General features: G+C 38.4%; 1 protein-coding gene across 1 annotated transcript; it reads right to left on the bottom strand.

The window, feature by feature from the left end:
* Positions 1-24360, bottom strand: cd7al (cd7 antigen-like). The gene is made up of 5 exons (XM_057844589.1): positions 24214-24360; positions 17824-18174; positions 17187-17537; positions 8250-8350; positions 1-6106 (listed from the first exon to the last, which is right to left on the bottom strand). Exons 1-5 carry the CDS (start codon positions 24263-24265, stop codon positions 5927-5929), a joined length of 1035 nt encoding a protein of 344 aa, XP_057700572.1. The 5' UTR covers positions 24266-24360; the 3' UTR covers positions 1-5926.
* Between the last annotated feature and the right edge of the window lie 2385 nt (positions 24361-26745).

Below are 26745 nucleotides of genomic sequence, written 5' to 3'. Positions count from 1 at the left end.
TACGTGACACATTTTTAAAAACATTAATTACCGCTGCTATCGGGATAAATTTGATAACCCTACCTTAAGCCTAAACTAAAGACTCTGGATGAGTGTACCATATTATGTTTGTAACGTTAAATACAATTAGAAAGCGATTTAATAAATATATATATTTTAAAAAGGCATGGCCGATATTTTTTTGCCGATTCCGATACTTTGAAAATGACGGGATCGGACCCGATCGATCGGGATGGACATCTCTAATCTGCGATCTATCTAGTTGCTTTATTTTAGGTACTTAAAAAAAAAAAGAATTGAGATTCTGCTAAAACAAGAATTGGCTCTGCTCAAACCAGAACTGATTCCCCTAAAACAAGAAGTGGTGCTCCTAACACAAGAAGTGCTATTCCTAAACACAATAATAAAGGAAATTGTCACGTTAATTGATTATGTTAAGATAGAGATGTTATTTTCCACTATAGACTACAGTGGTACCTCTAGTTACGAATGTCTCTACATACAGACATTTCAAGTATTGCCCCTTGTTACGGAAGAAATTTCAGGATACGAAAGACAAAAATACAGTATGGCTGGTAATCACACCTCCAAGAGTTTACTGAAAGTAACATAGCTGCTCTGCCATTGGATATTGCCTTGCATTCCTGGCATCTAATTGGATAAGAGGGACTCTACTCTATTTGTATGTGTGTATCCCAGGGTCCTCTTCATTCGCCCCTCGTGTTCTGACAGCTTTACATGAGTGTATTTACTTATTCTTTAGTCTATTCTTGGTTTTTACACTATGTACAAGTCTGATTTTATGTTTATCGTGCAATAATCTAGTTGTAAAGTGTAATTGTTACATGTTTTGATTTTTTTTTTTTTTTTTTTTTTTTTTTGCATTATAAAATATTTGTGTCTGAATTTTGGGGGGCTTTAAACAGATTAGGGCATTTACATGGAAACACGTCACTACTTACAGAATTTTCAGGTTAAGAAACTACTTCCAGAACCAATTAATTTCGTAAGTAGAGTAGTGCAGCAACGATTAATCGATTAACTCGGGTGTTCGATTAGAAAAAAATATTCAAATTAAATTTGTTGCTTCGAGTATTTGTTTAATTAACGTGGCGTTTTAATGGTTTATTTGGAAAGTGTTTGCAATTAGTTTAATTGATGAGGGTGGATACACTGCCCTCTGGTCTGCCTCCTTTCACATGGCTGAATCCAACTGCTCCCTGTTAAGACCAACTTTTAATTTTGTGTTAGAGCTAATGTTTTTAAATGCATTCTTAAATTAGTTTATATGTACTGTATATTTAGCCGTTTTTTCAACCATTTGTTAAGAGCATTGAAAAAAAAAAAAAAAAACTTTTGCATTTTATAGCATTTAAGCTAGCGGACTTTTTCTATGTAAGTTAGCCAATTGTTTTGTACATAGATCCACATTTTTAAAAATATAAAATAAAAATTTATACCGTTTGAGGCTCAGCTCAGGTATTTTAATTTTTCATGTTTCTTAAAAGATTACTCGATTATTCGAACTAAGTAGTCCATCGATTAATCGACTTCTAAAATATTCGATAGCTGCAGCCCTAAAGTAAAGGTACCACTGTACAGTACTTTGCGTCATTGAACTGAGGTGAGTGTAATGTTGCATTGGCACCACCAGGTGGTACTAACACTGTCCCAAAAGGTGGTTCAAGGTTGAAACCTTGATGTTTCAGGCAGGCATCTCATTGGCCTAATTGTTGTGTAATGTAATGCCTCAATTAAGCTATGTGAGGCCAGAAGAGATTTATAAAACAAACAAAAAAATGCATCAATAAAATTTCTGGAGCAAGATACTCATGGGCCACACAAATTTGAATTTGTCTCCTTTCAATTTATTATAACTTTTCTTTTTTTAATTAATTTTATTTAGAATTATACATTTTGTTGCTCAAAGCTTACTATTTAAATAACGAATTTATCCCAAAAAATCCTTCCATTAATTCTTTTTTTTTTTTTTTTTTTTTTTTTCTAAAATTATATATATTTTTATTCCTCATTGCAAAATATGTGTGGGCAACACTAATATTACAATTAGGTGTCAAATGTAAGCCTGCAATATACCGTATAGTCCTGACCCTTTGGCTACATGTTGGAGACACCTGTTCTATATAAATGTAATAAAAACATTTTAAGAAAAATAAATCATAATTTGTGCATGAATGGGTTCAAATATCTCAAATAGGACACAAGCCAAACAGAATGAATGATACATTTGTGACTATGATTCCAAAAGCTGATCATTTCTTGCGCACACAGTCGAATTTATTCATGAGAACATTTTAAAAACTACAAACATTCAACAAAGTTCAGTACATAGTAAATGTAATCAGATAAAATGGTAAAAGAATAAAACTCGGACAAAAATACAAGAAATATCAAGCTCAACTGGATGCAACTAAAAGCTCAATAGTTAAAAGATAAAACGGTACTCAACGTAAAGTTTGCATTCTATTTTTACTGAATTGTTCGTTTCAATAAAGGTTAAAACAAGAGTATTACAATAATACAGCAGTATTGTGATTGTGATGTCTTTGTTTCTTTCTGTTTAAATATCTGTTGATGCTAATTATTAGCATGCCAAAGGCACTATGCATGCTTTGTTGGCATCGAGCTTGCACAGTAAACAACTTGCTAAACAGTGTAATCATTTTTCTTTCATATTTAGTCATGGGTATGCGTTGCAATGCAAAGCTCCCCAAATATAATATTTTTGTTTTGTTTTTTTTTCCCCGCCCACTTTTTCAGCACAGCACACGCGCTTTGACCGATTCTCACCATTGCAACTTCAAAATGTTCCAAAAATTCACACGACACAGGCTCTTTTGAATTCGCCCCTCACATTCATGATTGCAGCAAAAACGTGTGTTTATTAAGAAAAAAAAGGCCCATTCAATTCTACAGGCAAAAACATATACATTTCCAAAAAGAATCTCGTCCAATTCACATAATTTACCAATCAAATAAAGTCGGGAGATCAAGGCGCAAAAAAATTGAATAGTTTTTGCCAAAAACTTTGAATGACAACTAAATTTGACAAAAATAACCCCATTTATTTACAATAGCCCCATTCATTTTCATAGGGAAAAAAAATGACCCAACAGTAAGTAACCAGAATACTCAGACATCTACAGTAAGTAACCCATAAAATCAACAGGAAATATCCATAATGTACAGGAACTAACCCCGAAATGCCCCAAAATGTACAGGAAGTGACCAGTGAATGTGAAACAATGTACTGGAAGTGACATGAAAATACCCCAAAAACAACTGAAAGTGACCAGTGTACAGGAATTGACCCGGAAATTTCCTAAAATTAACAGGAAATAATCCAGAATGCATAGGAAGTGAGTCCGAAATGCTCCAACATCAACGAGAAGTGGCCTATAAATACAGTGATCCCTCGCTACTTCGCCCTTCAAACATTGCATTTTTTTTTTTTTTTTGCAACCTCCAGGGGCGCAGGAAGTCGGGTGCTGAAGGTGCTGCAGCACCCCCTGGTGTTGGAGGAGAAAAAAAGCTTTGGTAGATTTTTTTATATGAAACATATTGGAACAATAGCATATTTAACTTTGGGGATTGTTAGTACCATGGTCACCACCTGACACCTTGCCTGCTACCAGGTCACGTTAAATAAGGCGCTATTGGAACAGAAAAGTTAACAGAAACTGTTGACATAAGAGGCATTAACATGGTGCAAAAAAAAATTATCAATTTCTTTCTTTACAAAAACTTACGCAAAATTTTCTGAAATTCATTCAAAAAATGAAGATGGTTATAATAGTTTATGATAGTGCCCAGCGAGGAAAAATTAGCTGCAGATTTAGACAGTTGAGAACTTCAAATAAACTTCCATTGTAAGCTTATTATTGTTTGTTGTTTTTGAGCTGCTGCCGTGCAGAGCGCTGTTGGATATTCTTGTGCAATTTATTTGAGACTTCAGAAAAATGGGTGTTAAACCGAAGCTTATTGGACCTGTTAGTTTTCAAATGTGTTTGTGTATCACTGTGCTGTCTAGCTGTGGGGATTTGCATTACAATACACGGGAACTTTTATTTCCAATACAAAAACTCCAACACACACTGTAGGTGAAATAGAACGCTGTCTTTGCAGTAGCCTAGTAGTAGTACGTAAACTATCCAGCATGTGTGTGTACTGCCGTTGTGCAGTAGGGTTGGGCATTGAGCATCGATGGGATCCGGGATTCCAAATTTTGATGCCCTGACCGCCCCCCAAAGAAAATAGCTGCCGAACATCATGAAGAAGAAGCCACCTGAAGTGTGTGTTTGTGCATTGCAACTTGATTTTAATTGTAGTCACTGTGCGGCATAAATTTGGCTCAACTTCACAAAGAAAAATGATCAGCTCAGTGCAACCTTTTTCAACACAGCTACATCATGCAAAGGTGGCTGCACACCTCTGGCTTCATGAAAAACAAGTGCCGAGTAGTCCTAGCTGAGTATTTGACGCGCTGCGCCGGACCTCTGTCTTCTGCTGCCCCCGTGACCCGACCCGGGATTAGTGATGATGGATGGATGGATGGATGGATGGATGGATGGATGGATGGATGGATGGATGGATGGATGGATGGATGGATGGATGGATGGATTTGTATGAGAATTATTACGTCGGGCTAATGTAGCTATATAAGCAGCTACGTACTTTAAGTAGCGTGTTGCCGCCTCCGTTAAAATCAACAGCATTGAAAGATCATCAAATTTTAATCAATAAAATAATTCATACTAATGCTTCGTCTTAGCTCCTTGCTAAGGTACATGTATGTAAAGTCCATAGCGGAATATTTGCGACTTCCTCGGAGCAATATTACGACTAATATCTTCGTCCTTTTTTAAAATGTAATAATTTGGCCCTATACTCCGCCGTATTAACATGCATCATTAGGTTTTCTTTTCACATGCTTCACTAGTAATACGTGACATTTATTTATATACTCTGCTGTGAGCACCAACCACCGGCTGTTGTGCGTTCAAGCTTCATCTACACCCAGTGAACGTGTGTTCTCCACTGCAGGAGACACTATCTGTCCAGAACGCTCATACTTACTGCCTGAAAAGGCAAATATGATCATTTTCCTGAAAAAAAAAACTTTCTGATTCTATACTGTACCCTCTTCTAATCTGGACTGAGTTTTACAAGTTGTTTTTTTTTTGTTGTTTGTTTGCTTGATATTCTGCACCAGGTTAGCCCATTAGTGGGAGCTCAATAACATATAAAAATGCCTGCAGTATAAGACACTCTAAAACATAGGCAAAAGAATATGTGTAAATGTTTTTCTCTGTGAGCTTTTGAAAAATAAACATCTTTTTGAAAGTGCACTCCTGTGAAAAGAAACATCATATTCAAGTTTAAAGACTGATATTGATATACAAGTTAAAAATAGCCCTGTGAGAAATTCATAGAAAACTTAATGGAAAGTTCATATAAATTGAAAAATGATCAAGAAGTTAAGAAATTAATATGAACTATGCCATTTTTTTTTTACCCTGCATATTAAAAGAATCGAGAATAGTTTGGAACCGGAATCGAAACGTGGAATCGTAACTGTTCAAATTCAAATGATGCCCAACCCTACTTGTAAGGCAGAAAAGGGGGACAAATTTGGACCGAAACGGCTGTTTTTGGGTGGGCAAAACAAAATAAGATCCTCAGCACCCCCTGCTATGGGTGACTTCCAGAGCCCCTGCAAACCTCATGTCTCTAATTTGTTCATGTAAGTCAAAAGTTAAAAAAAATAATAATAATAATACAGATAAAAATCATAATCATAATGATGGCTTGTATTTCGAAAAAATTCTACAGTCGGGTCACGCGTATCTCCGGGGCCTCCAACCATTTTGGAAGTTTATTACTCGGACAAAGGAGCTCGTGGTATTCAAAAAGCTGACCGAATAGGAGTTTCATAATGGTTTAGCGGGCATGATTTTTTCACACCACCGTTCTTATACACGGACAACTCGTCGTCATCCTGTTTGGCCCCCAGGTTCTTCACACCCGTCATCTCCTCGTAGATGGGCACCAGAGGGCGGGAGGCAGCGAGCCTCTGTGCGCGTTTCTGAAACAAAATCATAGAGGTGCACAAAATATTTATTTCCTGTGCAAAAAACAAAGAAATCTGAGTTTTCACATCCGATTTACGTAGTAGAAGTTCCTTGTGAGGAAACAAAACCGTTGTGAAAGTGCTGCGGTTAGCGCAGGATGTGGAAGCGGCGACGCCCTCACAACAAACAGGTGTTAACACTTCTGTTTGCCGCACATCAGCAGTAGGAAGTGGCGTAATAGAAGAACATAAGCACTTATTCTAATATGCTTAAGTGTGTTTTTGTAATACTAAATTACAAAAGGGTTCATTGCATTGGCTACACTTGGCAACAATTGTTTTGATATATATATATAGTAGAGCTGAAACGAATACTCGAGCAACTCGAGTAACTCGAGTTTAAAAACTGATCCGAGTAATTTTATTCACCTCGAGTAATCGTTTATTTTGACAGCTCTAAGCATCACGATTTGCTCGGACTACTTTTAATGCGGGACAATGCGCTGATGTCACGTGCGTAGAGGAATAAGCAAAAAAAAAAAAAAAAAACTTACTGCATCCGACAGCCGCTACAAACGGCGCCAACGTTGCTAAATACTAGTCCGCACAATGCTACGTTGGTAGCAGGTAGCGTCTGATGAGTCTCATAGAGATCACCTGTATGTTGAACTAGATGCGAATTGACAGACTCGGCCACGACTGGGCAGCATTAGTAAACGGCCGCCATCTTAAAGCAGTAGCGCGCTAAGCGCTAATAAAGAGCGCTAAGCGCTAGTAAATAAGATTAACATTACTGTCACTAGCTCAAGTAACGTTAGCCCTGCGGAGGGCTAGGTTTCTATTAATTATGAACACTTTCGATGTGTGGCTAGCGTGTCTTACATACAGGCTTTAACATATAAAAATGCCGTTGTTAAAAAAAAAAACAAATCAAGCATCATAAGCAGTTACTCACAATGTTACTCTTTGCTTGAGTATTCTTTTCACCAAAGACTTTTTTACTTATACTCGAGTACATTTTTTGGATACATTTTTTTGTCTTCTCTACCCACCTCTATTGGTTTGAGTGGAATATCTGACATATGGAGTGCTACGTTGTTTAGGGTGACCAAACGTCCTCTTTTGCCCGGACAAGTCCTACTTTCACGTAGTATCCTCGTCGTCCGGGCGGGTTTTATAAATTCATAAAAATGTCCGGTTTTTATGATTTTTCACGAGACCAATTTGAAGAGAATCCCTCCGACCGCTGGGTGGCAGCGCCTGCCTGCGATGACATGGCTCCTAGCAGTAGTGAGGGAAGGAGTACTTCTTGTTTTTGTTGGCAGTTTACCCCTATCATGAGGCATTACCGCCATCTACTGGGTTGACGATTTGGCCACAAAGCCTGCCCAGTTTTTTACGATAAATACGTATATAATGGCAACTGTTGACTTCTGTCGGAGCTTTGCCAGAAAATTCCCGTTCGGTGCCGCATCGTTGTGCTGCCGATGATTGTAAACTTTTATAGCAAAGTTTGATTTTTGCCTCAGCTAGCTATCAGTAAACTAAACCACGCAAGGCATTATGGGAAACGTAGTTTTGAACTGCTTCGTTTGGAAACATGCTGGTTGAATAGTTTGTCAGTTTATTTCGGTTATTGTTTGTGTGCAATCTAGAACATTTAATGAGAATATCAATTGAATGGGAATAACAATTCGTCAAGGACAATTGTCGTGATAGTCATTTATAAAAATGTTTAGTTGGCACATAGCCTACTGTGTGTATGTGTATTGACTGGACTACATTTCCATGGGTCTGCATTCAATATATATTATTATTATTATTATATTTTTATTTTTTTCAAACTGCATTTTTTCACCCAGAGTAAGGGGGCACACTTTAAATATATTAAAGTGATATAAGCATCTTTGAGTGAACTTTGTGTAAAATTCAAGTATTTTGAGGGCGGGCTGAGTGTCCTCTTTTTTGGAAATCAAAATATGGTCACCCTAACGTTATTTTAAAAAAAAAATCAAAAGACAGCGCACGAATAAATCATACCTCCCTCTGAACCACTGTAGATTTTTTTTTTGTACAAAGAGGTTAATGATTATTTGACCCAAGTTGAGAGTGAGCATGTTTGCCACCTCTACATCTCACATGACACATGAAAACTCACATGATAGATGAAAATTAATGTGAGGAGCACGAGGAGGACCACGACAGCCGAGGACAACGCGTACAGTAAAGTTGCGTAGTTGGAGCAGCCGCACGGACCTCCTGGGAAGAGGACAAAAGTAGCTTTTAGCTTGCGCTAATACCATGAAGAAACTGTGTTGATTGCGACAACAACAACAAAAGCAGCGGTTAGAGAAAGAAAAAGAGTTCAGTGGAATTGCAGAAGGCCCTGAGCCACTTCCTTCCTAATTTGAGGCTCAACTAGAGAAAATGGTGTGTAGATGATCTAGCTGTTTTTGAAATTATTAGTGGTAAGAGACAGATCAAAATCAACAAGAGATGCATAAACAGACTGATGGGACAGTGGAATCTCCAATGCCAAGATGCCACTTAACCACAATGTTGCAGAAATTCTTCTAAAACTGTCCAACGTCAATGCTTAACACTGGCATGTTGATCACGTTTTCGGTGTTTTAGCATTTAGCTTTGCTTTCCCAATTCAAAAGTTATGTGACTGTGTAGTTCTCTATCATACACATTGAGTGTGACAAAGGCATGAGTTTAGCTTTAAACAGTTCATTTTCCTTTAGTTATGGGAACAATGGGAAACGTTTCTTTAGGCATGCAGTGACATGAAAAAATATGCCTGTGCTTTTGAAGATTGTTTAACAAACTAGCTAATTGGAGCAGCATACGACTGTTGTGATTAGCACTTCTGACACAGGTTTTAGGGGTCAAAGTTTGGATTTTAGTTGTGCAAAAACGGCAGCAATGCAGAAACCATGGTCTTTGAGATTTATAAATTAAGATAAAGTATGATTGTGTACAAGCAGGCTTATAAGAGGTCATTCATTACGTCACGAATGTTTTTGATTTTGGGGGGTAAATGCCTTCAAACTATCATCATCACAACATACACCTGACACTACAGGTAGCCCCCGGGTCAAAACGTACCCAACTTACTTGATGCATGCTTTTTTGGGCGCAGGAAGCGTAGAGCAGGTAGTACTTTCGCACGCAAGTAAGAGCGCATGTTCAAACAAAGAAGAACGTATACATTTGCGCACACGAAGAAAAGCGCGCTTGTCCACACGATGAAGAGCCGTTTCCTCCCAGGAAGAAATGGAAAGAGCTGAAAGCCTGCGCGCATATTTGTTGCTTGTGAAGCAATCACAGAGGCAACACATGTACCGTATTGGCCCGAATATAAGACGGTGTTTTTTGCGTTGAAATAAGACTGAAAAAGAGGGGGTCGTCTTATATTTGCGGTCTAGACATTATACGCATTCACGACGCTAGATGGCGCCAGATATCAGTGAAGCTATGTTCTGTCATGACAGATCTCAGCTACTCTCAAGTTTAACCAGTTTGCATTATTTTATTACAATGTTTTTCCTTATTCAGACTTGTTTCAAGACTACAGTTACAGTTAGACTTCACTTTGATGGTTGATGCAGTTATTGCAATTTTGTTGTTTTATCACAATAGATTGGTTTATTTACATTTCAAAAACCAGAAGCCATTCATTTATGAATGTGATTGCACTCTAGTTTACATATTTAAATGTTCAGATATTAAGATTTGAATGAGCTAAAATAACATGCTTTTTCTCTCAAATATATTGTTATAATCATTTGTTTCGGATGTACTGTAATTATTTTCTGTATAAAAATTAATTTGGTGTTCAAAAATTATTTTTTCAAACTTGAGTCTTGAAAAAGAGGGGGTCGTCATATAATCAGGGCCGTCTTATATTCGGGCCAATACGGTGTATAACACCTTTTGTACTGAATATTGTGTGTTTTCAATTGAGGTCGAATGCTTGGGGCAAGTTGATGTGATTGTTTTTGATGGTGTGCAGACGTTAACTTATACATCCTATTCGTTTGTGTTTATGTTTATTACTGTATCAGCAGCTAGTTATAAAAGCAAATTTGAATTGGTGTTATTGAACATGAAACTGATTTAATTTTATTTTTATTTTAGTTTCATTCTGTAAAAGTTGATGTCATGAGCAGCTGAATAAATTCAGCAAACCACACGGACGTCTGACATTGTCATTTCGGAGTTTAGCTCGCTGTCTAAGACTTGGCTCCAACATCTTGGCGAGGATAGTACAATGAAGTATAGTCAGAGGTGGGTAGTAACGCGATAAATGTAGTCCGTTACATGTATTTAAGTAACTTTTTGAGAAAAATGTGCTTCTAAGAGTAGTTTTACTAAACCACACTTTTTAGTTTTACTTGAGTAGATTTGTGAAGAAAAAACACTACTCTTACTCCACTACTTTGGGCTACACAAGAGTCGTTACATTTTCCTCATTATTCTACGTATTAGATTTATTATTTTTGTGCCAGCGATGCCAAGAGTAGCGCTGCCAATTTCACCAATAGGATGTTGCAATAATAATTACATGATTCCATTACACCAATCTGACGCAAGCTTGGCGTTCTATGATCAATTCAAGGCGTCTTTAAAGCACCGCAAAAAGAAAATAAAGTATTTGACATAGAGCGCTGCCTTCAACATGAATCGAAATCGCAGATTTAAACCTCTCCCCCAGTTTTTATTTGGAATCGACTGACCAGGGAAAACCGGAGATATGATCCTTTTAATTTCATAATAGTAACTATGAAGGAAGTATTCACTATTCAAACTAGGAACTTTTTTGTCCACTAGAGGGCACTCATGCTCCTTGGACGAGTAATGCTTCATTTTGGTCTTTTTTTTTTTTTGTAGTAGTAGTATTTCTGTAATGGGTTATTGTACAGTATTATTATAACAACAGTTCATATAGATAAGTTTGTGCTGAGAGAAAAAATACCATTGTTTAAAAAACAGTTACTCACAATGTTACTCATTACTTAAGTATTCTTTTCACTGGATACTTTTTTACTTGTACTTGAGTACATTTGTTGGATGACTAATTTTATTTCAGTAATATTATTTTGAAGTAACGCTACGCTTACTTGAGTAGATTTTTTGACTACTCTGCCCTCCTCTGCGTATAATACAGTTCATGTTTTTGGATAGTTATTTTCATATTCAGGGGGTATTTTGGGCTACTTCAATGGTTAATTCTGACTTACACAGAAATTCGGGTTACGTCGCCAGCGTAGAAACTCGTTCATAACCCGGGGACTACCTGTCTATATTGTAAATTTTGATCGACAGTGGAGGGCACAGTTGGACAAAATGGCAGCCCCAAGATTCAGATGAAAATTGAAGGTTTACTATTGTATGTTAATTGTATTAGTGGTGGCACCTACAACAGATTCTTGGAAAATCATATTTTGTGTTTGGTTATCCTTTTAAGCAAGGGCATAGGTTTAGTCGCAGCATTGGTAGGGACGATATAACAGCATAACCTGCATATACAGTTTTTGCTTGGGGTGGGACATTAATAAGACCAAACAGATTGGGTGAACGGGGTCTGGGCTACATTTCACATAAATATGAACCTAATTAATTTATATGCTAAATCAGGGGTGCTCATTACGTTGATCACGATCGACCAGTAAATCGCAACGCTAGTGTGGGTAGATTGCGCCATCAAAAAAAAAAAAAAAAAAAAAAAATTATGTACATTTTTAAATCTTTTGCTCCCAAAAGCATATAAATACATTCTATTTTTAATTGCTTCAGTGTCCCAAAGACGTATTTATACGTCTTTTATGTTTTTTTTTTGTTTTTTTTCCAAAAAATCTGTGCGTCGTGATTCAATTTAGTTCCAAAGCACAATGCTGAAAATCCATTTTAAAGCAATAAAACTGGCCACTGGAGGGCAGTAGCGCACAGACCGAATGGATGCCAGGCGGCGGACGACCGAGCAGAACAACCAGTAGGACGCCCGGGATGCCAGGCGCTGGACGACCGAGCAGAACGACCAGGACCACTAGTGCAGTGGACGATGCCTTCGAGTCCGTGCTGCTCGCGAGCAGAGCCCGCAGAGACTCAAAAAAATTCATCTTTATGAAACAGATCTCGATGAGGGAAAAGTTTAACCGGCTGTCGCGACCAGAACAGCGTCATCTTTCAGTTAGTTATGTGTAAATAAATTGTTACTTTGCTATCAAAATCTCTATTTGTCTTGTTGTATATCTTATTTTGTAAAAGGAAAACATTCTTCAGATGTTTGGGATGTAAGTAAAGCAAAAAAGAGCTGTGTATAAGTCAAAGTTATGTTTGAAATGTATGCTTTCACAAAAAGCTCAATTTCTACGTTTTTTCATCAGAAATTGGAAAATTGATCAAACTAAGCTATTTTCTAATGCTGATTTCTAAAGAATGGAAAAAGATATGAACTAGCTTTTTTCATGCTGAAAGAAGAGAGTCTAATCTTTCTTTTGGTGGGTTCCATGTTTATATAGCAATAGAACAGAATTTGCTGTGGGCCTTGCAAAATCAGTCAAAATCCAGTAAAACAGCCGGGAGCGAAGGGCCTTGCTCCGGTTAAAATGGCTGGGAGTGAATGAGTTAATTATGGCTATGTTTTCTGCATGTTGTGTTGTGTGAGCAACATATGAGGTTATGCAGCACTCGTCTCATTCTAAGCAGCTTCTTGCTCACGTTTTTCTGATTCTATAGTTTCCAGCAGAGTTCAGTACATTTCTCACAGTTTAATTCACGTTAACAGTAGAAAACACAAAAAAAAGGACACTTCTCTCTAAGCAGCTTCCTATTTGAGTTTTGCAGGTTTGCAAATTCACACTTTAATGTTATGCTAACTCTGATGCAGGTCGGACTTACAGTGGCAAAATTTGTCGTGTGTTCCCCACCTCCACTACATCAACGTCTTTTTTACATTACTGCTGCTAGCTGAAAAAAAAAACTACTAATATCCTGCCTATTCAAGGGTGGCAGAGGAGGCGGCATGTTGTCCACATGTATTTCTGCCTGGGCTGTGTAAGTGTGTGTGAGTCGGGGGTGGGTCAAGTCATCAGCTAATAAAACGTGCGTTTGGGAGGGGCGGGGAATGGACCGGCGCATTCAGCAAGTGAAAAATGGTAAATGTAAGGTTGAACATCATGAAAATAATTCACTTATAATGGTAGGGTCAATTCTATCCTTACAACATACGGGAAGACAATCTAAATTATCTGTATGACTGAACAAGTTATATAATGCATATAAGGTTGCTTGAAGGTTGCTGGGGACAATTTGAGCATCCTGAAAAGTTGGTAGTTTTATGTCCCTACCGTCCCCATGCAAACCTACGCCCTTGCTTTTAAGGCACTCTATACTGTAGATGACATTGCTCCCAGGGTCACGAATTGTGATGGGTTAGTTCAGCCCTTGCTTGAGTAACGTGTGTTTTAGGTTCGGTGAAGATTTTAAATTGTCCATTCATATCAATGCCGGTGTGTAAGTGCATGCCCTGTGATTCCTGGAGACCTATCAAAGATATACAGTGGGGCAAATAAATATTTAGTCAACCACAAATTGTGCAAGTTCTCCCACTTGAAAATATTAGAGACGCCTGTAATTGTCAACATGGGAAAACCTCAACCATGAGAGACAGAATGTGGAGAAAAAAAAAGAAAAAAAATTGAAAATCACATTGTTTGATTTTTAAAGAATTTATTTGCAAATCATGGTGGAAAATAATATTTGGTCAATACCAAAAGTTCATCTCAATACTTTGTTATGTACCCTTTGTTGGCAATAAGGGAGACCAAATATTTTCTGTAACTCTTCACAAGCTTTTCACACACTGTTGCTGGTATTTTGGCCCATTCCTCTATGCAGATCTCCTCTAGATCAGTGATGTTTTGGGGCTGTCATTGGGCAACACGGACTTTCAACTCCCTCCACAGATTTTCTATGGGGTTGAGATCTGGAGACTGGCTAGGCCACTTCAGGACCTTGAAATGCTTCTTACGAAGGCACTCCTTTGTTGCCCTGGCTGTGTGTTTGGGATCATTGTCATGCTGAAAGACCCAGCCCCGTCTCATCTTCAATGCCCTTGCTGATGGAGATCAGAGATTTTGAGATTTTCACTAAAGATGCACCGATACCGATACAAGTATCGGCAGGTGGCGCCGATCCGGCCCGAAATGGTGGTATCGGTATCAGCGAGTACCAACAAAGACGGCGCCGATACCATTTACCGGTCCATTATTATAACATTTGACCACAGCCTTTTTCTCCTCCTGGCGCTCACTACACTCTGTCTCTGTGTTGTGTGATGACACGTGAACACCAAGCAGCTATCGCTATTGGCCTGCTCCAGACCAATGAGAGTGGGCCAATAGCCACTCCTGACCAATCAAAAGGGGGCTTTTTCATATGGACGAAAAACAAACCAGAAAATATGGCGGCACCGCGGCGGTCGGGAAATATTTCCAAATAGAAATCCCGTCGATTAAAATCAATGGCTGCATGCAAGATTTGCGGCCTGAAAGTTTGGAGATGTGGAGTTAAATCGGCCAGTTTCAATACCTCGAACTTGATAAAACATTTGAAGACGAAACGTGAACGAACACAACGAGTTTGAGCCTGCAAGAGCAGGACTGCTATCCAGACGAAGAAGGCCGCTGGACCGGAGCAACAATTTCTGGTCATTTCACTTCGTCTACTTTACTTTTATTGTCTTTTACTGAAAGAAATGCCGCAGTAATTTGGGAAATGTTTCCAAAGTATTGTTGCCACCTTTCAGAAATAGAAATAAGGGACTCCCACCTCCCGAAAAAAAGGAGAGACGGGATGCTGTGGTCAATTATTATTACTTATAATTGTTAGCGTCCGCAAATGCGGAAACAAGGTTGAACCTCGAAGCAGACAACAAGCGGGGGATACATAAAAGGGTTTAATGATTGCAAACAAAAAATAACACGCGATCGCAGGACAGTAGAAATAACAAAAGGAGTCCGTGACAGCAGGTCGACGGACAAACTAAGACGATAGGCAGCGGTTACAAACAAGAGCAGCACACTAACAGAAAAACCCAATGCAGGGGCATAACAAGCAAATGTAGCGAGATTATTGTGCCAGATGTCAAATAGCGATCAGCAAGGCAAATATCTCGGCAGCCTTCTCTGAGATCACCCGTGCTTAAATGCTGCGTTGATGAGCCTGCATTGGATTCAAATGCCACGCCCCCACGCCCAGCAACAAAACACAATCTAACCAGCAGCAGAATGTGACAATAATTTCATGAAAGTTGCACTGTTTGGACTTTGAGAGGTTTAAAAAAGTTTATTCAGTTCATTCAGAGTTTATTATTATGAATTTATTTTTACTTTCTTACTGTTGGGCTAGTATTATACATGTTTTATTAATTTCACAAATTTAGCACTATTTTGGCCTTTGAGAGCGGAAGGTTTATTCAACTATTGTCTACTAGGGTTTAGTGTACTTTTTCCTATTTTGCAAAGGTAAGCAACAGCCTGACAAAGCCTCGATAGCAATGATTTCACATCCAAATATGTAGCTCTTTGGGAAAAAAAAAATTAAGAAAAAATTATATATATATATATATATATATATATATATATATATATATATATATATATATATATATATATATATATATATATATATATATATATATATATATAAAATCGGGGTGGTATCGGTATGGTATCGGTATCGGCCAATACTGCACAGCCAGGTATCAGTATCGGTATCGGGGCCAAAAAATGGTATCGGTGCAACACTAATTTTCACTCAAAATCTCTCAATACATGGCCCCATTCATTCTTTCCTTTACACAGATCAGTCGTCCTGGTCCCTTTGCAGAAAAACAGCCCCAAAACATGATGTTTCCAACCACCATGCTTCACAGTGGGTATGGTGTTATTCGGATGCAATTCAGTATTCTTTCTCCTCCAAACACGAGAACCTGTGTTTCTACCAACAAGTTGTATTTTGGTTTCATCTGACCATAACACATTCTCCCAAGTCCTCTTCTGGATCATCCAAATACTCTCCAGCGAACCGCAGACGGGCCTGGACGTGTACTGGCTTCAGCAGGGGGACACGTCTGGCAGTGCAGGATTTGAGTCCCTGGTGGCGCATTGTGTTACTGATAGTAGCCTTTGTTACCGTGGTCCCAGCTCTCTGTAGGTCATTCACTAGGTCCCCCCATCCGGTCCTGGGATTTTTGCTCACCGTTCTTGTTATCATTTTGACGCCACGGGGTGAGATCTTGCATGGAGCCCCTGATTGAGGGAGATAATCAGTGGTCTTGTATGTCTTCCATTTTCTAATAACTGCTCCCACAGTTTATTTCTTTACACCAAGCGTTTTTCCTATTGCAGATTCAGTCTTCCCAGCCTGGTGCAGGTCTACAATTTTGTCTCTGGTGTCCTTCGACAGCTCTTTGGTCTTGGCCATAGTGGAGTTTGAAGTGTGACTGACTGAGATTTTGGACAGGTGTCTTTTATACCGATAATGAGTTACAAACAGGTGCCATTAATACAGGTAACGAGTGGAGCCTCGTTAGAAGAAGTTAGACCTCTTTGACAGCCAGAAATCTTGCTTGTTTGTAGGTGACCAAATACTTATTTTCCACTCGAATTTGGAAATAAATTCTTTAAAAATCAAACAATGTGATTTTTTTGTTGTTTTTTTTCATTCTGTCTCTCATGGTTGAGGTTTACCCATGTTGACAATTGCAGGCCTCTCTAATCTTTTCAAGTAGGAGAACTTGCACAATTGGTGGTTGACTAAATACTTATTTGCCCCACTGTACATACATACTCTGCCTCTTGCTCATTGCCAGCTGTAATAGGCTCCCGCATGCTTACTTGCCTAAAGTAGACAAGCCCCAGAGGAAATGGCTGAATGAATTACTTGAGCTGGAAAAAGGTGGAAGTCAACATAAATGAAGATTTGGAGGTTGGAGATTCCAGTGTATGTAAAAGTGTTATTTTGATCGTGTTATTTTGGAAGCGGCGTGGAGATCAGATTCCGCTGCCTGGGGCTCGTCACCTACCTTCCACTGAAACAAAAACAGCTTTTGTCATGTCTAGCGAGGCACTAGTGTCAGCTTGGCGGCGTAAGAGGAGCTGGCAGCTGTACACGCCACTGTCCTCTGACTGTAGATGCCGCAGGGTGAGGTTGTATGTGAAGCCTGAGGGGCCCGGTGCTGACCACAGCTGGAATCGTGATGTGGAGGTAGACCCGTCGTCGATGTGCCTCTTGGTATGGTAAAGCAGCTCAATGGGAGCTCGGCCCCTTCTCCGCATCAGGCTGACGCCTTCTACCGGAAGGTCCTCGTCGTGAGGAGGGAGACAAGGGATGACCGCCGAGCCCCCGGCGCACACATCGATACGCCCAAGGGTCACTGAGTCACCGAGGACGGGGTACAAGCTTAGACAAAGGGTCGAATGGAGGCCAATGAAAGCAGCAGGTGTTTGTTTCCAGACAGGAATAACAGTTTTTAAAAAACACTTTCAAAGTATGTTTATTTATTTGATGATACTAATATCAGTTGTCTAATGTTATGTTGGGCTTGGAGGATTTACGCAGTACGATAGTTACTGATCGACGGATTAATCTATTACTGTATGTGAGGCCCTCAGTGGACAAAGTTAGAACACCCCAGGAATAAATGGACTAAGGTTACTCACCGGCATTTACCAGGAGGAAAAATTCAGTGTCTACCACGTGTTCGTCCTCAGAAGACCGGTTGGGAACCACAAACTCGCAAGTGTAGTGATCCGTGTCGTTGGCTCTCAGCTCGGACAAGGTTACAGTCAGAGAGTTGTTGCTCGGGTCGCCAGCAACCATCAGGCGGGGTTTGTCGGCGTCACTGTTCACGTGGGCATCGCTGTTTGTGTATTTGAAGAGCACTTGTCTGGGGTCCTGCCACATGCGTTTCAAAGCGAAGCCGACAGGAGAGCGGCCCCTTGGGTTAATGGTGCAGGGAAGTACCACAGAATCGCCCTCATGCTGCTCCAGGAACTGAATGCCACCGCAAACTTCCATGTAAAAAATTAAGCAAGATGGAAATCATCAAAAGTCAATCATCACGCTTGTCAAATGAACATGTATAGTCATTTTTGATTGTCTTTTGTGGCCTCCATTCTTTCTGTCCCTCCCTTAGCCAACGAAGAGCACCACTGTTGTTACCATTTCAAGTTGTGTTGTTGCTTTTAGGCAATTATGTCTCCCCTCAAAATACAAAGGAGCATTTTAGATTTCATTGTTATTACCATATTTTTCGGTAATAAATCGCACCAGCCAAAAAATGCGCAATGAAAGGATGAAAACATATAACATAATTTTCGGACTGTAAGCTGCTACTTTTTCCCCTTATTTTGAATCCGGCGGTTATAGTCCACTGCGGCTTATTTGTTTATTTATTTGTGTTAGTAAGCAACACTATATTTGACAGCGGCATCCTAACACTGCCAGAAGACCATCATAATTATGACATGACACTATCATCTGCATAAATGAATGCTTATGACAGATGTCGTTAAATGTCACCCGGCATATTATGTCACTAACTCCATTTATGCCCAGCTCGGGTCTTTACGTCCATTCAAAAGAGAGATAATTTGCCAGATGACACAAAATAACTGTCATAAGCATTCATTAATTCTCATGGCAGTGTCATGTTATAATAATCATGGTCTTATGCAGGGGTGAAAGTGGTTAGAATTGTTTGCCGGAAGTCCCCAACGTGAAGGTCGCCACGGAGCCAGAAATGTTATTTGTTTTTGGATTTTGGTTTTTTTGGGGAGGGGGGTTTGGGAGGGGCGGGGGGTCAAAAATACTGAAATGCAAAGAAAACTGTTTTGGTCAGTTATTTCTATAACACATAAAAAAATTGATTTTCATTCAAAATTATATTTTTTCGATTATATAAAAGTTAACAAAAACAGCTATAACCCCAACTTCCATCTACTAATTTTTATTTTCCCTCATTTCCTCACATACTAAATGCCAAATCTCAATTTTAACTACTTAAGAACATAGGATGTATATTAAAATTAAAGATAATGTAAACATTTAATTTTTGTTGTGTTTTTTAATAATAAGTAACATACATTCAGAAAAATAAGTACAAATGACTTATATTATGAGGAGTGAAATGGAATATATTTTGAAGATCGCGCAACATTGACTTTTTTTAAATCATAAGGACCTAACATAAATGAACAAATATAAGTCCAAAGTGCACATTGACAACTCAGATATTCCGAACCTCCGCATCAGAGCAAATAAAACTAAATATGATAAATATTGCCAATATGCCACCTTAACTCTTTCCTTGCTCTTAAAGCTTTGATCAATTTTCTGTTGCATTGCCCCCTTTTTTTTTTTTTTTGCTGTTTCAGAAAACATGCACATTTGAACCAATCAGAGCTATGTCTGGTGATCACATGTCAGTATGTCAGCCAACTGAACGGATAAATGAATCCAGGCATTTGGCATTTTGCATTCGCACATTGACATGACTCGTCATCGTCAGACTCAGATAACTGCATCAGCTGGGGAAACCTCCATGCCGTCCGTGGAATAAAATAACTATTGGTGGAAACAGATTACGCTACACAAGCCCTTTATTATGCTTGTTGTTAACACTTGTGTATGTAAATCTGATGTTGGTAGATTGTTTTGTCCTTGGAGATGAAATGCATGTGTGGCAGCTTTGTATTTTTTTTTTTTTTTAACATAGCGTTTTGACAGTTGCCGTCATATTTTCGGAATCAAAGCACCGTATACCGGAACAGCGTTCCGGCACTGAATCCTATACCGGAACTGCGTTCCGGTCCTGAATCTTCTAACGGAACTGCATTCCTGACCGTTTCCGCCCACTTTCACCCCTGGTCTTATGACAGTCTTATGGTGCCACTGTCAAATAGAGTGTTACTAAATACCATAACTAGCAATTAATGAAACAACTGGAACAGTAACTGAAGAAATAATTAGCAAAGAACATAAATTTTGAGATTTACATCTTTAGTGCTACGATGCATAAGAGGCATGTTGGATGACAACATGCCTCTTAGCATGCATTGCATGTGGCAGCAGAGGTTGACTGTCTCCCAAAGGGAGCAGTGATGGCCAAATGAAGCTTCTTGAAGCTTTGCAGCCAATTGGTCCAAAGCTTCATGGCGGTTCATTTGCTCTTATGACAGTCTTATGATGTCACTGTCAAATAAAGTGTTATCGGTTAATATCTTAATATCGGTTAACTATCCCATAATGCAGTTAGGAGAGCTGAGGCATATTGTCCAGTGCGGCTTATCTATGAAAAATGCCGTGTCAAATTTGGTGGGTGGCGGCTTACAGTCAGGTGCGCCTTATTGTCCAAAAATTATTCATTCATTTTCCATGCAATATATATTTCACGCCAGTGTATAAATCACATTTTTGGGGAAAATTTATTTGATAAAATCCAACACCAAGAACATACACAGGGTCTCTGCAGGTTTCAACAAGCCAAATTTGAGACTTTTTTAAAGACCATGATGAATACAATTTAAGACCTATTTCACATCAATACTGGAAAAAAGAATAAAAGACTTGAAAGAAATTTGGAGGCCTTGAATTACTTGCAAAGTATTTGATTAATATATTATTTCTCTGTTGTGAACTTGTAAACTCTACAGCCAATGGCTTTAGGCCACTAACCCATGGATGCCAGAACTGTAATTTGTTTCTGTTTTGAGTTTTCTCCTTCACGTTACAGTGTCCCCAAAAATTGAAACATTTAAAATCGAGACTGGAGTTTATGTATGTTCTAAATAAAAGTAAAATCAATAGATTTAGAGACCTTTTATGAGATTTTAGGAGGACTTTATAATTTTAAGGCTTCAAATTCAAATGATTGGGCACTATGTAATTTTTCAGTTTTGGTCAATTGTAGCGACGCCGTTGGACAAAAGCGGTAGTGTTTGGCCTTAAGGAAGACTGCGTTTCCCATAAGGATCAGCGCACACCCGCACAGTGTTGTAAAATCATCGCTCAATCTCCCGGTCGCCTACAGATGGATTAAATGTCATCTCTGTTTCCAACGGCTGTGTGAAGGATGAATAGTAGTTAGCAACGAATCCAGTTGTGGCTAAACAATACCATATGACGGTTATCAGCCGCTTAGTGTGAATAAACCCCCACCAGAACTCGTCAGCATTGACAAGTTCGGTTGAGGGGGAGCAAGGAGCGGAGGTGGTCGTCACGCCAGTGAGTGATAGCCGGACCAAAGTTTGAGTATCCTGGTAGCCTCCCTTTTTGTCCCTCCTCGGACAAAACGTTTTGTGTCTTATGTTGCTCTGCCATCTTCATAGAATTCACGCAAAAGCGTTCGCATCGACTTCCCTCTTTACAATGAATGGGGAAAGGGGAAAGTGACATATGTAGTAAACCAGTCAGCACATTTGTAGATTTTTTGTGTAGCAGGGTTCCTGCCACCCACCTCAAAGTTAATTAGTGCTGGCGAGAGCAATGCAGACCCCTAAAGATATAAAAAATGTGTCATTCAACTAGCCGTCAGTCGACATATCACAAATGTTATGAAAATATTTTCTAAAGGTTCAAAAGTTACTTAGTGTTGCTTTAAGTCTTTTAAAAATATATATATATATTTTTTTTTTAAGACATTGTCGATACCCTGCTGCATGTCATCTTGAAAGCCAATTTAAAATAAAAATAGAATAGAGAACAACAGGCTGAATAAGTGTTCGGTATTCTAACATTACATGAAGCATAAACAACGAAATGAGAACATAACTGCTATCTTAATGGAACATAGCTATTAAGAGTAGTTCAGATAGAATAAAGACCATGCTAACAAGTTTACCAAACCATTAGTGTCACTCTAAATCACTATATCAAACGAAATTAGTGCTGCAATGATTAATCGATCAACTCGCGTAATTCGATTAGAAAAAAGCTTCAAATCAAATTTTGCTGCTTCGAGTATTCGTTTAATTAGACTGGTATTGTAATGTTTGTTCTAAAAGTGTTTGCATTTAGTTTTATTTGATTGATTTGGGTGGATACGCCGCCCTCTTGTGGCAACAGTGAATATATTACAAAAAATATTTAACATGGCTAAATCCAGCTGCTCCCTGATAAGACCAGCATAAGGTAAGTTTTTGTTTGTGCTCATTTGTTCTTTATGCATTCATAATTAAGTTTATAGGTATATTTAGCCGTTTTTTTCTAGGACTATGTGTTTGTACGATTTGTTAAGAGCATTGTAAAAAAAAAAAAAAGGAAAAAAAAAAGCATTTTATAGCATTTAAGCTAGCATACTTTTGCTATGTAAGTTAGCCAATTGTTCTTTTGTTGTACTTAGATCCTCATTTATTTATTTTTTTAATACAATTTGCGGCTAAGCTCAGGTATTTTAATTTATTTTTTAATGAAAGGGCAATTCTGCATAGTTCGATGAAACACTCTCAATTTTTTTTTTTTTTTTTTTGTATTTTAATACTCTTTTGAAAGTGCAGTCCGAAATAGCCTTTGTTTTACATCTCCTAAAATAGAATCTGCAACTCATTAAATGTCCCTAATCCGATTACTCAATTATTCAAACTAACTACTTTATATATTAACCGACAACTAAAATAATCAATAGCCGAAGCCATAAATGAAATCTTTGTCCTCTGTGTCACTTATAAACAACTTTCTTTCTGCTGATCGATTACTGTTTTTGGCTGTACTGTATATTTTACTACTTGCAGTTCGTAATCTGCAGAATACAATTTTCTTTTCGTTGCCGTTTTGTTGAGCCCTTCTCAGTTGTTTTTATTTGTTTTTATGTTACTGCCAATGTTGAAACACAGGCCTTGAGCGCCTTCCTGCAGTTTAGAGCGAAAATAAGATGTGAAATGATATAATAATGTGTTAATAATTTCACACATAAATCGCTCCAGAGTATACTGTAAGGCGCAACCCCGACCAAACTATGAAAAAAACCCTGCGATTTATAGTCCGAAAAATACACTTAAACTATATACAATATTATTTTATGACGATTATTCTTCAGTATCACTTTTGTTGTTAATATGCTGTTCCCCATCTCGGTGTTATCGAGTAAAAAAAAAATGATGAGGAGTTTTGTAGACTTCCCTATTTTGCCCATACAATAAACTGAATTTCTAATAACTTATTTCTAGATTATTTCCTGTTTTTGTCAAATATGTATATCAACTGCAAGCAGAGAATGTTTACGCGTGCAGCGTACTATGTAAATTGTTGACATGATTTTAAGAAATGCATCATTATATTGGTATGCGTCAAATGATGTTGCGTGCACCAAAGGCGCTTTATGCTGACCCACTTGCATGGCAACACTTTCCTGTGGAAAGTTGAGGGGGCATAAAAGTTTCTGTTGTTTGTATGTTCCATGCCGGTGGGACATCGTCTGATTGACAAATAACCTCATTTTTAAAATGTGTGGTAATGTTAAAGAAGTCTAGGGCACATTTAAAGTTCTCATAGCTACTGAACTATAAATGGTAGCAAGTTGCCCTTTTAAAGCTAAATTCATTAAGTGTACTGTCATGTTAGTCTTTTTTTCCCCCAGATTTAATTATAACATTCACTAAACCAGTACGTTTTGAATTTGCTTTAACTTGAAAAAACTGAATCACGGACACTTGTTCATTGTGAATTTCACACAACATTCCAAAAAGAACCTTTAGAAAAGAAATCTGTGTGAAATGACAAGCTAAATTCATGAAAGATGGGTGTTTGTGCCCAACAAAGAGTCATCAGATTTAACTTTTCAAAAACAATGGGATAGCTCTTCCAGCTATCCTGTATGTTGAGTGATTCAATTATTAAAATGTGTTTAACAATCCACTTTTTCTGTCCCCTCTCAAGCTAAAATAAGAGTTTATTATACAGATTATTAGTTGTCTATTGCATTTCTGTGTTATCTATATTCTTTCTGTCACCTCTCAAAGTAACTCAAATCAAGCACCTGCAAATTCTTACTTCCCCCAGTCCTCTGTAAAATCATAAGAACAAGCATGATTTAAACGCAAAGTGCAACTCACCAAGTACACTGTGAATCACCAGCAGAATCCAGAGGTGATGGACAACAGACATCTTTATTTTAGTGCCAAGTCTCAATTTTTTTTAAAAGAGGCAGAGAAGTGACACATGACAAAACACACAAAAGAATTTCAAAATGAGTAAACAATGACCCTAACCAAGACTTGGAGGAGCTCCGCCTCTAACCTCAAGAGGAACTAAGAGTGCTTTGAGCTCACGCTATTGTTTTATTTTATCTGTTCACGCTTAGTTTGACAGGTTGTCGTTATTTGCCCGTCTTTAGAAGCTGGATGTCGGTGATGAGATTTCAATGGTGGTGAATAATTAACACATCAACTTTAAAAGTCTGGGGTTCAGGCTACGGAGCAACTACCCATTCTTGCAAGGGCGTAGGTTTGCATAGGGACAGTTGGGACATAACACAACCAACTTTTCAGAATGCTCAAATTGTCCCCACCAAATTTTAAGCAGTTAAATGGTAATTTAGATTGTCTTCCCATAGGATAGAATTGACCCTGCGGTTATCAAGTAAATTACAGTTATTACAATTACGTTCAGACTTACAGTGACCCCTTTTCACTTGCTGAATGTGCCAGTCCATTTTTCCCCTCAAATGCACGTCTGGCTGATGACTTGATTCTTGCCCCAACACACACACATACGCATTCACACGAGGAAGGTAGCTGCTTTGAGATAAATACCCTCCTGGATGTTTTCTACTGTTAACGTTAATGAAACTGGCTGGCTGGGTTGAAACAAAAGTGGTTGCCATAAAAAGAAGCGAATTAATTATATTTATTAATGGTAAATGGACAGTACTTATATAGCGCATTTATCTACATGGTTATCATGCCCAAAGCGCTTTACATTAGCACACATTCACCTGTAACACACCTATTCACGCACACATTCACACACCAATGGTGCTGCTGCCATGCAAGGCGCTGCCAACCCATTGGGGGCCCAAGGGCACTTCGACAGTGAGCAGTCGTAGCCGAGAATCAAACCGCTGACCCTTTGGTCCAAGGAACTCCAGCTACCAACTGTGCCACGGCCATTTATTCAAAGTGTCTATCATTTTTAGCTAAGAATCATTAATTGATGTCTGATATTTAGTTTAAAAAAGACTTTAAAAATTGTTCACTCGCATATTTTACACTTTCAAACAAATTACGTCACAATGAAAAAAATTGTGTCTGTAAATAAGTCACGGATATCTACCTCATAACTATCGCTTACTTGTAATTTTTTTTTTGTTACTGTCGCATTTTCCCCAATATTTTAGATGACAAAAAATCGATCCAAACAAAGAAAAATTGGAGAAAAAAAACATTTAAAAGGGTAAATATATGAAAAAGAAAATCTTAACCACTCCTTGATATCTGCAAACCTTTGTTATATTACCATGTTTCACCCATAAAATCCCCCCAAAATCTGACTGTGGCCATTCACAGCTGTGTCTTAACACTCGGCGATATATGCTACATGGAGTTTTTGGATCGAAACAAGGTAAGTATGCGATAATATCTCGTTAAAATCATGGCGTCTTTAATTATGTTCTCGCGTGCTCTCACCTCCAGTTAGGGTTTCGCTGTTTAAATTTTTTTTTAAATGCCCTCCCGTTCAATTTTTTTTCCCCCCAGAAAATTGAGACTTTGAGCTTTCTAATGATGTATCACACATCCATATAGGACAATTTTGAAATTTGGCCAAATTGGGGGAGTGTTTTCCACCATATACATACCGTACTGTATATACAGACACTCTGCAAACGTCTGTGGTCCGAGGAGATTCAACTATCCCAAGTAGATATTGGAATGCGGTCCCATTCTTGCAAGGGCATAGGTTTGCATAGGGATGGTAGGGACATAACACTACCAACTTTTCAGGATGCTCAAATTGTCCCCACCAACTTTTAAGTGACCTTATTTGAATTTTACACTGAGTTCAGCTATAAAGGTAGTTTAGATTGTCTTCGCTTGTGTTGTTAAGATAGAATTTACCCTACCATTATTGAGTGAATTACTTTTATTATGTTCAGACTTATGTTCACCTGCTGAATGTGCCGGTCCATTTTTTTCCCCCTCAAACACACGTTTGATTGGCTGATGACTAGAACCCCCACTTTCACACAATCCTGACAGAAATACATGTTAATATGCCGCCTCCTCCGTCCCCTTTGAAGAGGAGGGATATTAGAAGGGTTTTTTGTTTTGGCCAGCAGAAGCAGCCACTGTAAGTAATGTAAAAATATGTCAATGTTGTGGAGGTGGGGAACATGCCACTAATTTTGCTACTGAAAGTCTGACCTGCATCAGAGGTAGCATAACATTAAACTGTGTGAACTTGCTAACTTGTGAAACTCGAGTAGAAAGCTGCTTAGAGGTGTCTTCCTGTATGTTTTTTTTACTGTCAGCTTTAATTCAACTGTGCATTTTGTGCATTTGTTCATTAATTAAAATGTATTTGTTTTCTACATCATTTTTTAAAAAGTATATTTGCAGCCTATGTACATTTATAACCGCCCCACCCCC

This window comes from Corythoichthys intestinalis, chromosome 8 (assembly GCF_030265065.1).
Source record: "Corythoichthys intestinalis isolate RoL2023-P3 chromosome 8, ASM3026506v1, whole genome shotgun sequence".
Classification (NCBI taxonomy): domain Eukaryota; kingdom Metazoa; phylum Chordata; class Actinopteri; order Syngnathiformes; family Syngnathidae; genus Corythoichthys; species Corythoichthys intestinalis.
The sequence above is the reverse complement of the archived record's forward strand: the minus strand, read 5'-3'. Positions and strand labels throughout refer to the sequence as shown.

Excerpts from the sequence above, each read along its gene's own strand:
- cd7al (XM_057844589.1), bottom strand. The coding sequence starts at position 24,265 with ATGTCTGTTGTCCATCACCTCTGGATTCTGCTGGTGATTCACAGTGTA. Across the intron at positions 18,175-24,213 it reads GGTGATTCACAGTGTACTTG|TTTGCGGTGGCATTCAGTTC; the intron begins GTGAGTTGCACT and ends TTTACATGGAAG. Across the intron at positions 8,351-17,186 it reads TGTTTTTGTTTCAGTGGAAG|GAGGTCCGTGCGGCTGCTCC; the intron begins GTAGGTGACGAG and ends TCCTCTTCCCAG.